Here is a 15,390-nt window from a genome sequence, read left to right as displayed (position 1 = left end):
CCTTCGTTCTGTTTTCTCCATCTGGCTGGCTCAGCATGTTCTAGAGGTAAATCAGGCACAATGCCTTGACATTCTTTAAATAGAAAGATATTCTAGTACTATGTATTATAAATCCTATATCTCAAAATCAATGCTACTGCGGCCTTTTCATGTAAAAGTTCCCTGTTCAAACTCCAGGGAGTGTATCTACACTGGAAGTACATGGGTGAGTCAGCCTTCTAGTTCAGAAATTGTCTCTAGGAGACAAAACTTCAAATTCATCCTCTGTACTTACCTAAAACAAAGGTTTTTATGCATCAGAGTTCAGGTTTACTAGTTTAAAACAGCTTGAGTTGGCACTAAACCACAAAGAGCAGCAGATAAGAAACTGTATATTTTCTGACAGGTCACTGAGCTGGAGCCTAACATGCTCATCTTAACAGCTCATTTGTGTCTGCTGTCCTGACATTCTGACATTTGCTGTCAAGGTTCCTTTCTCGTGCAGCTACATGCTTCACTATTAAATACCACTGCTCTAATCTGCTGTGGCATATACTGCTCTCTGACCAACTAATGTAATATCAGCGTCTCTGGAGTCTGAAGAACCCCTCCACCCCTCCAAAAAGGGAAACCCAACACCCAAGATGAAGGTTATCAATGGATTCTCTATTATGCAAACCAAATATTTAAAACAGCACAGGACACAAATTATGAAAAAAGGTATTTATTATTTACACAACTGCTATAGTTCCTTAAGAACAATATATACCATTTTTATTTGAAAGGGTCAGTCTTCTTTCAAATACATGAACTGCATAATGCACAAGTGTTGGTAATGCCAAATAGCAGTCACATCACACTTCTATAGTGCAGGCATAAGCAGCGCAAGTAAATGATATTTTAAGAACAGTATGGCTGAATATTGTATTTAAACACAGTGTTTGCACTTTGACAAGATTTAGCTAGAAGAGAACAAGGGTTTTGTTCATGCTTTGTTAGGAATGTGACTTTCCCATCTGAGGTTTAAACCCTTTATCTGACATGAGAATTTTTCAGGCAGACTGCTTTTCAGTTACCAAAAAGAGTGGGTTTCTCTCCCTCAAACTTCAGTCTTCTATTTTCCAGTAAACACTGCTTTATAGTACAAGTTCACACATTGGGGTAAATTGGCCACAGAGGTGGTGCCTTCCCATCTTAATGTCTTGCACAGAGAAACACTGATATACTAATACATACCAAACTTAGACAACTTGTAATTTATAGATTTAAATACTGGAATGGGAGGGAGACTGTTTCTAAAGATAGAGGGAATAGAGGGCTTATACAATTCATACGCTGCCAAAGTTGGCTCCTTACTCAACATTTTTGGTCTAAATTTTTTTCTAGTTTCAGAATGGTTTTGGTCTTTAATGGTTATGGTTGTACTTCAGCAGAAAAGGAGAGGAAAATATTTTAAATAGTAACACCAGAACTGAAAGCAAGAAAAAGTAACTGACATCTTTCTCCCACCTTGAGCTTATTGCTGTGATCTTTTTTTGGGGGGAACCAAAAAAAAAAACAAAAACAAAACACAAAACAACAATAAAACAAAATAAAACCCCAAAACCCCATAACCAACCAACTGGAAGACCAAGTATAGCAGTCATTCTGGCATCGGATCCAGTGTCCAGCACTATTATACTCTAGCGTAAAAGCAAGGAAAAGTCCAATGATCTGAGTTAAGTTCCCTTCAATTCAGTGCTATACAATTTTGTTAGTGTTATTGTCCTTGCTTCTTTGAAAGATACCTGAAAGAAACAAAAATAGTTTCACAAAAAGAAAGAGGCAGGCACAAATATAACTTACCTTTTATAAGCATAAACTGTGAGTCTACTTTTTTTCACTTAAAAATCTGGTTATTAATCACAAAAAAAAATAGAATGTGATCAAATAATGATTTTGTTATCTGACTTCACTTTCTCCCAATTCCATGATTGGTTATCTTGCAGTAACTCAAAGAACATTTTTAGTTAAACTGTATAAGGTTTTAAACAAAAGGGGGAAAGAAGATTCAAATTGTTTAATTCTAAGAGGTTAAAAATATATCAGTTAAAAGTAGCTATATAACCTTTAAGATAGAAAGGCACGCTAGATATGAGACTCCATCAAATAAATTTAAGACTTTAAAGAACAGTCATCCAGTAAAACCTGAAAAGAATAGTCTTCCACTAGTTCTTCAGAGAAACCAAGTTACTCGAAAAATGTTTGTCTAATCTCATAGTTCTTACCGCCGCAGCTGGAAAAATCTGGCTATGTGGTGACATTGAAGACTTTGCAAACACCCTAAAAAAATCCAATTAATTTAACTGGCACTAACTACGAAACATCCAATAAATTCCAGTGCTTTTAAAATCTAGCATTGATGTTCTTTTTTAATCAGAAACAAAAGAGAAAATTATATTGTTCACAAGGCTGTTCTTTTAAGCAGTGTATGAGTGTTTTCCAATAACACATTACACATGCTTCTTTTTTTTACATGTATTGAAGTTTCAGGTTGATGTATAAAATCAAAAAGAACTTTGCCCAAAAATTCAACTAGTCATTCTACAGCAAGAATTAGGATAGTAACCGGTGCATTAAGCATTTGGAGAACTCAGTAACACAGTAAACTATGTTTCAGTGCTGATGAATACTGTAATACCACAGAACTTGGATAGTGCCTGAGCACCACACTAACACCCGAACCTCGGAAGTAACCACTAGAAAAGTTTCCTGGCTGCAAAGGACCTGGGATCTGAACTGACAGTCTAACTTTGTAGGAGTGGAAAAAGAGAGATTTACAGGGAGCAGGCTTCTTCAGAAATTCTTCTCCCTTTAGGAAGCATAACTACTTCAGTGAAAACAATTGCTCGTCCTTAACTCTGAAGAAGTAAGAAAGAAGGTCCAATCTATCAAAATCCTAACTTCTTAGAGGGGCAGCTTAAACACTACAGGCTTATTAAAAACCCACTCACACTGAAGATGATAATTGTAAGTGATGTCAAAGTTCATCAGCTCAGTCGTTTCTGGTCTTTGTACAGCTGACCTTAAGCAAAACGCAGCGGGGTGAGAGACAGAAGTAAATTTTGACTTTGTTCTTACCTTTCCCAATGTTTGTGATTCAGCTCCAAAAAGTCATCTAATTTTGCTATTTCTTTGAGGTATTGAGTGAGCTTTAGAAGCTCCTTGTCTTTATCCCGATTTAAGTGTGCTTTCATGAAAGGCCTTATCTATACAAAATAAATAAATTGCGTATAACCATTTGCTCCAAGTGAGAAAAACGCTTCCAATTCTATAGCACTTATCACCTAATTAAAACACATTTTCAACACTATGCCGCGTTATGACTTCTTTTAGGTAAGAGGAAGAAAAACTTTCCATTAGTGGCCACTTCCAATTTGTCTTTTTATTGATGCAATCTGGACTTTGGGGTTTTTGTCTGGCACGCCCACCCAGAAGCAATTTGTTCTGTCACTCTTGTGCTTCTTCAGGCCTTTCCCTCCCAGTCAGACAACGACAGATTGATCTGAAATGGACTGTCACATTTTCTAAAATGATTTCATAGATATTTTCGCAGGAGAAATGAGGGGTTTTCAGCTCTGCTTTGAGTTGTGTGGCATCACTGGAACCAGATGCTTTTTTTTTTTTTCAACAAAAAGCATTTGACTACAATTATAGTTTCTGTGACAAGAGATGTCAGAAATAAAGCTTATCTGACAACTGCTTTAAGATTGGAATACATTATACCTGTGCCTTGTTTTAGTGATTCAACATTCTTGTCTGCAGTTCTCTTGATAACATTTTGACAAACATCTTTGAAATCTAAGCTAGAGGGAGCTCTCTGGCTAATCCTCTCCCAGCAATATCTTTGATATTCCTGATTCTCATATATTTATACAGTTCCAATTAATGTCATCGTGATAGATCTCATCAATTGCTATGTTCAAATCACGGATATTTTCTAAGAAACATCTTGGATTTCTGTATTTGATTTTTTTAAAAGAAATTTGTGGGGGTTCTTTTAGTACCATACTGTTGCACCGTAGAAATTTAAGTTCCATTCTTACTCAGAACAAGCACTGATGATTAGAAGTTTTGGAACAGGAACTGGTCAACAATTTTATAAAATGAAATATTTGCTGTTCTGCAGTCAAAATGGCTCCAGGTATTAATTATTACCCAGGAACAGAATGCTTGCTATTACATTGGCATGCTAACATGAAGTATGGCAGCTTGTTATCTGCCATATTTTCTGAATAGAATCACTCTTGAGATTGAACATCATGTTTTAATGGCGCCTGTGAACAATGCCCAGCATGGTTATAGTTTGCAGGTACAATTTAAGCAGAAATAATTTCAGTGATTTTGGTAGTCTCTTAAAAACTCAATAGTGAATTAAAGCTTATTTAAAACTACTCTTGGGGAAATGTTAGTCCAGACAAATGGCAATTCAAATAAAAAATACAATAAAATACGCATCTTTGCTAGTTAAGAATAGCCTTTCTTTAAGATAACTCAAAAAGTATGAGAAAGTACTACTTAAAGTATAAGTAAAAGTAGTAATACATGAAAATTCCCGTTAAAATTACCTTGAGTCCATTTTGTGGATTCATTAGGAAGTTTCGGCCAATATCATCAAACATAATAGTATTTTTTTTGCTGTAATATTCTGAAAATTTTCCCCAGATAACGCCAAGAGGCTTCACCTGCAAGAATAATGCATAAAAGGTTACCTCAGGTAAATCAGATCACGTGCAGGAGATGAAAATACCAGTCTATACGAATTTAAGTCCAAACTCAAATGGACTGAAAAATTACCAGGTAGTTAGTTGGGCTTTAGTATGGGAAGGGATGCGAAATGGTAAACAAAACCTTTGTACTAAATTTTTTCATAAATTATTTATTACTTGATTTGAAATCAGTGCCATCCATATGAGCTACTTAAAACACTAATAATTAATAGAGGATTTCTGCAGAAAATCTGTGCTTCAGAAATTCTTCCAATTTTCTTGCATGAAAACTCCAGCACAACTTTGTTGTTAAATATTTCAAAGGGGTATGGTAACATGTCAGCTAAATGTAGAAAAGGATCGGGGTAAAGAAAATGGTACTTACATCTATTAGTCCTCTTCTAGGAGTGTGCACTGTTATCATGGCAGCACTGTCCAACATGAAGGTTATCTTGTAGTTTGCATTAGTACTCACTCCAAGCTCCTGCATCACAAAGATTAATTATTAAAATTTCAGATTATAAGTTTTAGTTCTGTACAACTGAAAACATGATTGTAATACATTGTTGAAGGGTACACTGATGAGGATGAGCAGCGATGTATTAAAGAGGGGTATGTTTTTATTTTTCCTATTCAATGAGAATCAAAAAAGTACACCATTCTACCATGGGGAAAAAAGCTGATAGGAATTTATTTTTGTAGTGTTTACTGTGAGAAATTCAGCATCTGATGTCAGCATAAAAATTAAAGCAACTATGCAGAAGAGGCAAAATAGAACTTTTGGCTTTACCTTCACGCATGATCTTTCACAAATTCTGCATGCCTCAACTTTACTCAGTATCTATAGCTAGAGTAGCAGCTGTGTATGTTCTGCTATTTGGTTATTCCTGTAAGTTGCAACCAACCACAGCCAATCAAAGACAAAACATACAACAGCAGTTCATTGTTACCCTTTCCTCTATGTGAGTCCTAGACAGTCAGTGTTAGTCAGAAATCTCTCAGTTGTACTTTCAAGATTTGATCACTCCTGAAATAAAGACTTCAAGGAAAAATGATCTAATTTTATCTAAAACTTTAACTAGGTAAGAGGGCATCACTTCCATTTCCAATCCTTTCCAAAGCTGAAAAGCAATAGTGAAATCTACTGACATCTACTACGTGACATAGACATTGATGACTTTATTGCTGTTGCATGCACCAAAAATTATATGCAAAGCTACAAAACAAGGATAAAATATCCACTGTAATATTTGTCTTGCAAATATCCAGCCACACTTAACTGATTTGCTTTTATACAAAAAAGTGAATCTCAATGAAAAGTGCTAGGTATCTGAGTCAATGTCCTGTTATTCTGAAAAAAAACTAGCTGTTTCTAGACCGTCTGAATTCTGGGCATAAATAGATGGAGAATAAGAAATTAAACTTAGTTATCTGATTTTCCTTCTTTTTAATGCTGTTTCTGATTGGTAGTTTAAAACAAACACTTCCAAGTATTGCTGGGATCGTTGCTGCCAGACAAAAAGTGAAACTTGCAGAGGTGTGATCAGTTTAAGGAAAGGCAACAGTTGTCATTCTAGTACTGGGAATCTCAACTGATCAGGACTTAGGAATAGGCATGGGAAGGTTGTCAATCAGTAACATATGAAAGGGCTGGAAAGGTGACCCAGAATTGTGGAAAGGTGACTGACGCAGGGTAAACAGCCCAGTTTTGAACAATGGTTTTCTGCTAGATTGAACCCCAGTGCTACAAAGGATTCTGCAGCAAAACAAAGGTTTTACTTTAAATGGTAAACCTTACATGCAAGATGTGATGCTTGCACACACATTAGGGAGTCAAGCAATGCCAAAAGAAAGTTAATGATTAGCTTTGTATGCTTATTTCATCCCGCTTGCACTTACCTCTATCTGCTACAACAGTTTTGATATAGTGAGAAAGTAAACCACATGGGTAACAGCCACAATCACTTCCAATATTTGAGTCACAAACCCATTCTAACTTGAACTCATAGTTTTGTACTACAAAAGTGTAGCTATAGTATTGTTCCAGATAAAGCAAAGAATTCAGACACAACATAAATGGAATACCAGCACAGAAGTACAGTGTTTGCAAGTTTCAACACTGATTTTACTTGAGCAATTACATTTCATTGTTCTGATCAAAGGCTCTCATTTCTGAGATCATTCTGAAGGATTTCTGTTTAGAAAAATTGCTACAGATTTTTTTATGTTCTTTGCTCTGATACAACCTGAAAAAAGTCTATAAACAAAAAAAAAAGAGGGCAGAGGAGCTTAAATTTGGAACAGTTTTCCCGAAAAAGGAAAAAAGTTCTGATTTATAAACAACCCACCAACCAAACATACAGCACATCTTATTAAGCTCATTAGGTTTTGAGCTAAGCCTGGCTGTAAATATGTTTACAACTAAGTCAGCTGTGTAAACCTGGCTAGTTGCCCAATTTAAGTACGGAAGAAACCAGGACCAAAAGAAGAGCTTTTACGGATGTTTTAATAAGGCAGAGGAAGCAACAAAGCCACACAGCTGCAAGAGGTACAAGACAAATATTCCAGCATGCCCCATCTGTCCAGTCCTTTAAAAAATGTTTTACACTTAAGATTAGAACTCTATAATTAGAGGTAAGATGAAAGCAACAGTGAAGGCTGTGAGACTAATCTAAGTGTCGGCAAGTGCTGACTTGTGTTTAGTTCTGCTAAATTTAGTACCTACTGCTCTGATAGTCTGTGTAGAATTCTAAAATTAGATTTAATCTAGTTTTGTGGCAAAGATATTTTAAAGTGACTACAGCGGTTTAGAAAACTTGGATTTTGATTCATGCAACCTTCCTAGTTGCTACATCTCTCTACACTGCAGAGCACGAGTCCAACTATATGAACTGCTAGCCAGACTGGAAACAAATTACTTGTTTTCGGAACAACTTACCTTCATTTTAGCTTCAATCCACTTCATGTTAGTAGCAGCTGAAAAACAAAAAGGGAGAAAACAAAATTCTTTATCAAAATAAATTGTTGACAGGTTTAAAAAAAAGACAAACTGCTCACTTCTCAAATTTTTATACAAACTTTCATTTTGGAAAGATCCACCATTTTTACAGTTTTTAGGGTTCACTGCCTTAAAGACAGGTTATGAAAGATTATTTTTATTTGGAAAAACTTACTTTTCAAATGAAAATTAGATTAAGCACTGCCTATGTTTAAAACCATTTTCTAGATCAGCTCTTACTGAACTACAGAGTCTGCAGGGCCATAGAAATGGGCTACATCTGGTTTGAGGAACTATGTTGCCTTTACAGGATTTTCTCCTGGAAGTAATGATAACAATGCATAAGGCATGGAAAGGACAAAGTGTCAACACTACCCACTGATCTAAGAATATGTGGAAATAATGTTTCAGACTATGAAAATCAAATTTTAATACAATTTGAATATGGTTAAACCCTGTATCGGCTCCAGCTGTTGGACAGGAAACGAAACTGTGCTAAAGCAAATGATCAACCATCCCTGTGCACAAGAGGTTGGTTCATTTCCAGTTTTCTATTGCTATGGTAGTTCACTACTTATTGTCTGGGCTGAGGTTATTTGTAAAGATAGCTACCAAGCAGCATTTGAATGTCTATTTTACAATTGTGTTATTTCAAGCACTTGTTTGCTTATACAAAGTAACGTTCAGTAAAGTGATGTTGAGCTTTATACTGTGATTACACCCATTCACAAGAGCACTATGTGGTGGTTTTCTTCACCTAAGAATTACTGTTTTTGTAAAATAGCTCTAATAGCTGTGTGAACATTCTTGGTGAATATATTACAGATGAACATTCATGTATTGTTTTAGATCTTGATTCATATTAAAAGCAATATAAAAACCTCCCAATTGGAGTTTCTGCTCTAAATGACAATTTATGATGAAGTCTTAGGTTTTAAAAACTTACACCAAATTACAATATCATAATCCTCATATGCAGATGTCAGGAATTCATGAAGGTATGGCCTCATAAGTTCTACTCCAGTTTCAGCACATGACCTGTGGTCTAAAAAGAATGAGAGAGAAGCAATTCATTATTCAATTTAGGATGTTAATTATGACTTTCCTACCTACCCAGGGACCTGAAACGTTTCTCAAGGGAAGCCCTGGGGCGCTTTGAAATCATGAATGAATTCACAGCGAACTACTATTCCCACATTAAAGGTGAGAAAAGTAGAAGGGATATTTATTTGTTGATCTTCACAGGTATTTGAGAGCTTACTTAATATATAAGGGAGCTGAGGGTCTGAATATCTTTGAGGAGTCAGGACAAATAGTTCATCTATGCACTTCAGCAAATTTCTAACTGCCCAGATAACTGAACAGAGATTCTTGCAAACTCAGTCCAGTTAATCTTGTGAACATATATCAAGTCTTTTTCAAATATGCAAACATTGCCTGTTCCAATTAGAAAACTGCTGTCAAATTCTGCTAGCAGGAGATGTGTAAATAAAAGTGTTGAGTAATAGGTTGAATTTTTATTTCGGATCATAAACAAAACTCACGAAAAAGTAAGGAAAGGAAAAAGGCAAACTATTACTGATTATAGTCAAACTGCCATGACACACCCACATCCCAGAAAATGAAGTCAGAAGGAAAATTATGGCTTCTAAGAAAACTAGTTGGACAGAATTTTCAGGTAAAACATGGTTTTGTACATGTTTAATAACGATCTGGAAATACAATTAGAAGCTATTCTCCCACCCCAAAAAAGGAATCAATCACGTACAGAAAGAGAGAATTATTTTACAACAATAGCTTGTCCTGGCACCATGATATCCAAGATATAAGCTGATCAAGAGAGAGTTTAGAATTTTATCCAAATAACCTATTCTTGCATCATCTTGGAGAAAGTAAATAGTTGTTACACTAAAATCAACAATATACAACATTTACAAAGCCTGATTCTTTTTACAATATGAGCAGAGGACCCCCAAAATGTTATGATGCTGAAGCTGTATGGTACAACGCAAGCCAAAGTTACGGAAATGGCTTTGTAAAGCAAAAATCAAGAAATGTGAACTGGCAAATGAACAGCCCTCTTAAAACCCACAAGTTGCATAAAATCTCACCAAATAGCGTATAATCAACATCTAGCACCAGCAGCTTTTTTCCTTCCCTGGGAGGATTCAGAATTTCCACTTTGTATTCTTTAACTCTGCGAGAAATTTTTAGTAGATTTTCTTCCCTAATATAACAGTGCAAAAAGTTACAGTTAATTAAAATGCATACTGTTCATTTGGTAACAGGAGTGTTTTTTAATAGCTAAAACTCCTAACCTGTTTTCTACTTCTACAACTTCCTCTTCAATATCAAAGTCATTGACAACATCGTCGTTATCAGGAGGTGGCCCAAGGACATCTTCCTAGAGGAATAATAACAGATAACTAGGATCACTGTAAAACCAAGGGGTATCAAGATTCTGTTACTGCATGTTGCAAACAAAAAAAAAAGACCAGAATGATTTCATTTTACTAGTGGAAAAGTGACTAAAATATACTGATTAAGATTTCAGAAGTCAGTGAGAATATTATAGTAGTATTGTACTTGAAGTCCAGAACAATACAGATTTTTCATAACTATGCTGCTATCTGCATTCTGCAGAAAAACAGCTGAAATCTATTGTACTATTTTTCCAATGATTACTAGAAAATTCAAAATTTAAAACCATAATGAGGAGACATAAACATTTTTCCTGTTTTTTTTAAGCTAAGTAAACTATTTACCAGACTCTCTTCACGAGTGCCCATCATCATGATTTTAGTATTTGGTTTCAACTTGAGAGCTCCAAGCTTAACATCATCATCTGCAGGTTTCCCTATAATGTAAACAGAGTTCATTTTTTTTCTAAATTGGGTAGAAAGATTTTAGCAAACTGTCAATACATGTCATGCTTAATTGAAACAAGCTACCCATGAAACACCAGAATACTCCAAGCTGCATCGTCATCCTCCATACGCAAACACGTTGCTTGTCAGGCGAGCAGCCATTTAACTTTTAAGGTACATTTGCTGCACTTCCACATCAGCCATTAAAAAATGACCATACAGATGTATCAATAATAAACACTGAAATTTTGTATATCACTAGATATTGTGTGTGCTCCTTCGAAAGCTAGATCTGGGAGGTAGATGCTCTTTTTGTATACACATCCCGAATAAGTTAAGAGGATGTACTTCCTTAAACATCTCATGCGCCTCCACAACAAACAATAGATAAGAATAGTTACCCTTCATTTTAAGTCCAAGAAGTTTTTGCCGCTCTGGTAACACTCCAGTAAGGCCTTTAAGAGATTGCTTCAGATCCAACACTGTGTCCTCTTCTGATAGTGAGGTTATCGTATACTCCTGTCCGCCCCATTTTATTATAAGAGAGAGAGACATCCTTGGAGCATATGTTCAGTATTAGCTCCTGAAAAATCTGCTGGAGGAGGAAAATGCAATGATCACGCAAGGAACAAATAGGATTTTTGTGGTTTTTTTTTTAGAAGACAAGCGATACAGTGTAAGCATTTTTACATTTTTATTATACTGTACGCCAAAGAGCTGTTTGTTTTGCGTGCACAGATAACAAGTATGTTGATAAAACGTTGAAAATAAGGCAGAAGGAACATCCTTAAAACCGGGGCTCCGAGTTCTGCTTCAATGTACTCAGCAATGTCACATTCCCCGTTCGATCCAGCATATGCTCGCTTGCTGCGTGTTCTGCGCAGGTACAGCTTGTTCGCTGCACAACCGGCACCCGAGTAGAGTACTGCAGCATCAGAGAAGTCATTTCAAATCTCAGAAACTTCTTCCTCTGCAATAATTACGCAATCAAACCAGTCATGGATAACTTTGCATACGTAGCTACTAAACAGCAAGTCTGAAAGACCTAAAATACATAAAAATAGGTCTGAACCAGCAGCTTATTTTAAGCATTGGCTTTCTCTGCTCGCTTTCACTGAGACCTGTGCAATACTTGCAGTAATACACACCCCAGGTCACGTCTCACTGTAGCAATATCAAAGCAGGAGTTTGAAAACAAAGCCAAAATACAACACCTACACAATGCAATTACACTGTAAGAACGGCACTTTCATTGCAGTGCTGGAAAAGTAACAATAATTACACTATCTTTAATTTACACAATCATTTATGTGAATTATATTCAATGGTTTAGTCCTAGATTAAACACAGCAGAGAAACAAGATTTTTGGCTTTAGGTGGAAGAGAGAACATGTTTTTTTCTGTTAAAGTTTGAAAACAGAATCAAGGAGATATAAAGGTATTAGAAAGCTGTTTCAGATTGTCAGGAGATGCACAGAAGGCCTCTGCACCAGTAACAGCAAGAATGTCCTTAAAAGATTGATGCCGGAAAAGTAGAGAAAGCAGATCTATGAAAAAGAAAGGGAGGCTGTCCACCTTCAAGAAATACAGGTCTGGCAATTCTGAAAGATGTCAGACTCTAAAATCTGACTCCTCTTCTCCTCAAACATCATATTCCATGCAGTTACCTGCTCTCAGCCGAAAAACTTCCCATTTACACCGTATCCTTTGGTATATGCACCAAGCTTACAGCAGATAAGACAGGACTAGACACGACCTGTTTGCTGAGGACACTGAAAGCTGTACCTCCTCGCTGCTTCCTCTAAGATCCATGAAAACAAACTGAAGTGGAAAACTCACATCACAGGACAATAAAAAAATCTATGTTTTTCAAATATTCCCAAATAAAATAGGGGATAGTACTATCCAGTGCAATAGAGTTATTCTGTGAAAAGTGGGCCTTAGAAGCACTACGAGAGCCAACTGAGGTTAAGGCTGCAGAGCAGCAAGCAATGTCGATACATAAGCTCTCCGTCCATAAACCTAAGTTTTCTAATCCTAGAAGAGTTTATTGTCTGCTTTCTCATCTGCACCACCCACCTAAACTTATTCTGCAAGAAAATGCACAGGGCAAGAACTGTGAGGAAACTTCCTAAATCTCTGTCCAATGCTAGACTGAACGGCTCACCCCGTGAGGCTGACCACTTGATCTGCTGTCAGTCCTCATGGAATTGCAGTCCTGTCAAGATGGGTGCTATCAGAAACAGCACGCAGAAACACCTTTATTCAATGCCAGAACACTGATGGGACCGATTATGAACCCCAGAATCAAGGGTTATGAAGAAAATAACGTTAGGAGCAATGAGAGAGTCGCAGGGATTTTCAAGGTTTCTACCATCAGGACTGGACAGGACAGGAAACTGAAACTTCCTCAGGTGAAATTTGCTCGGGTTTTGCCGTTGTGTGACGTTGTCAGAGCCTCTCCAAGCCCCTCGGCCCACAGAGAGCCTGCAGCCCGGCTGGGCACCGGGTCGAGGATGCATTAACGTTGTGTTGGTGTAGTGACAGCGCCTCGTGACACCACTTTTCTTGGCAGATTTGGAGCGGAGACATCCCCACCTTTGAGCTCCTACTTATTTCACCACGCAACACAGAACACGAACATAAAAAAAACAAAACAAAACAAAAAAAAAAAACCGCGGGGAGCGCCTCCCTGCGCACAGGGGACCGCGGCACCCCCACGGCGGCGCGGCGGCTGCAGGAGGAGCGGGACCGGCGGGGCAGGGCCGGCCTCAGGGCGCCGCCAGCCCCGGGCCGCCGCTCCTGTCCCGCGGGCAGCGGGGCCCAGCCGAGCCCCCCCCCCCGCGCAGCGCCCGCCCGCGGCCCCCCAGCGACCGGCGCGCGTCGCTCCGGTCCCCGCCGCTCACGGGCGGGCTCGGGCCCGGCTCCCCAGGTGCCCCGGCGATCGCGATAGCGGCGATCGCGATGATCGCGATGGCGGCGCCGCCCCCCCCCCCCCACCCGCGGCAGCGCGCTGCGGGCCCTCACCCTAGCAACGGGACCGGCGCCGGCCCGGGATCCGCCGCACCGGAAGCGGAAGCGGAGCCCGCCGGAAGCGGGGCCGCCCGGATGGGAGCCGCGTTCCCGCGCTGCGGGCGGGCGGCGGCGTCGCCAGGGCAACGGGGGGCGGGCGGCGGTGCGCGGTCGGGAACCGCTCCTCGCGCGTTCCGAGGGGAAAGCGCCTTTATTATTATTTTTATTAGCGTTTTGGCTTTTAGGTTTTTGTCCCCGGGACCGGGGGGGTTCTCGGGAACCGGCTTCAGCTGCAGTCGCTCCGTGCTGCGAGGCTGGAGCAGGGGAAGCGATGCGTTTTGTGCAGGGGTGGGCTCGTGCACCGAGGTGTTCCGCTCTGCAGAGTTAGTTTAAAGGAAATAAAACTGTGCAGCAGTAAGGTGTGGTCTTTACGTGTGTGTAACCGAGTGCAGATGATACGGACTGCAGTTCTGTTGGCTTCAGGGGAGAATTAAGTTTAGGGGGGGTTGTAAATGAAATTTCCAGCCCTCTCACCTCAGGCCTTGCCCTGCAGAGACCTCCCAAAAAACTGCTCTCTTGTTTTGTTTGGTGGCAGAAAGGGACGGACCAGAAGAGGAGAGCCGCTGTGCAGCACGTACGGGTTGTTGGGGGCTGCTGGATCCTGAGGAGCTGCTCCTAGCCTGGCAAACCTCAGGGATGCGCCGTAGAAACAAAAACTGCGTAGAAGCCCGATTTACCGCAGTCCTTTTTATTTTTTTCCTTAACTGGGTATGAATTTCATGTATTTCCTACCTGATACATATTTTTAGTTTTGTTCGATATTCAGGTTTTTGCATAAAAGTACTTCCTTTTCCAAAAGAACGGTACAAATGGGAGGTTACTGTAGGGACTGCTCATGTCAGGTTTAGCATCCAACTACACAGAAATCCATGTAAAACCAATTAGTATGTATGTATCCCAGTCACGAAGGGTTTTCTTTTTCCTTTTATGACACACGGTTGTCCTCCGCGCTGAGGCAGCACAGTACAGTAGTGCTGGAAAGCTTCCAAAGCTGCAAGTAGTAATTAAAGTCACGCCCTGTCATAAAACTATGCACCCTCCAGGCCTATTTTAAAAATTCAGGCTCCAAAAATGATATGTAGTGTGGTCACCTCTCCATTTCTAATATTTTTCATATACTTTAATAATTTTCTAGTTGGCTTTGAGAAAGCTGTCTTGTGGAAAGGAGGCAGTAGTTTTTTTTGTGTTGTTTTGTTTTTTCCTTGTTTGAGAAATACTAAAAAAAAAAAAAAAAAGTATGCATGGTATTTTATTTCTGGTGTGATGCTGATCTTTTAGTAACCTGAAGCCTGAGTCACAACTAGGACTTCTTTGTGCTAGGCACTGCAGAGAAATACTTTGATTCTGACAACATTCATGTGACACAGATAAATAGGTCCTTTAACTCAGCTGTGAAAACGCATGGTGGTGCTCAATCCTAACGTTAATAAGTGCAAAGTGTTAAAGTAATTTGACTAGGACAATATAATTACAATTCAGAGCCCAAACAGCAGAATCTTCTCTTTGTACTGAAGAGTTTGTTTTGCGGTGGTACTCTGGGTTTACGCCGTGGTATATTCTAGCAGAGCAAGGAGGAAAGAAAAGTCACACTAGGAAAAAATCTAGAAGGGAGCCCATTTTCTCCCCTTGGAATAGAGGAATTCTTAACACAGCTTGGTACCTGTGTGTTTTTCTCTTCATCTGTTTTAGGCTTTTCGGTTTCCCCTCTCAGCATTTTTTACTGTTT

The 15,390-nt window shown here is 39.0% G+C and overlaps 1 protein-coding gene across 2 annotated transcripts; it reads right to left on the bottom strand.

The window, feature by feature from the left end:
- Positions 1–687: 687 nt before the first annotated feature.
- UBLCP1 (ubiquitin like domain containing CTD phosphatase 1) lies at positions 688–13,749 on the bottom strand. 2 transcript variants are annotated; one of them, XM_035559827.1, is made up of 11 exons: positions 13,620–13,749; positions 10,994–11,187; positions 10,491–10,582; positions 10,044–10,129; positions 9,837–9,952; positions 8,672–8,770; positions 7,666–7,703; positions 5,113–5,211; positions 4,587–4,703; positions 3,100–3,227; positions 688–1,766 (listed from the first exon to the last, which is right to left on the bottom strand). In XM_035559827.1, the coding sequence occupies exons 2-11, from the start codon at positions 11,145–11,147 to the stop codon at positions 1,739–1,741; spliced, it is 957 nt and encodes a 318-aa protein (XP_035415720.1). In that variant the 5' UTR covers positions 11,148–11,187; positions 13,620–13,749; the 3' UTR covers positions 688–1,738. The 2 variants fall into 2 exon arrangements, with proteins under 2 accessions (XP_035415720.1, XP_035415721.1); XM_035559828.2 differs by having other exon boundaries at positions 10,994–11,184; positions 13,620–13,711.
- Positions 13,750–15,390: the final 1,641 nt, after the last annotated feature.

The sequence above is a fragment of the Cygnus atratus genome, chromosome 14, assembly GCF_013377495.2.
Source record: "Cygnus atratus isolate AKBS03 ecotype Queensland, Australia chromosome 14, CAtr_DNAZoo_HiC_assembly, whole genome shotgun sequence".
In the NCBI taxonomy this organism is placed as follows: Eukaryota; Metazoa; Chordata; class Aves; order Anseriformes; family Anatidae; genus Cygnus; species Cygnus atratus.
The sequence above is the reverse complement of the archived record's forward strand: the minus strand, read 5'-3'. Positions and strand labels throughout refer to the sequence as shown.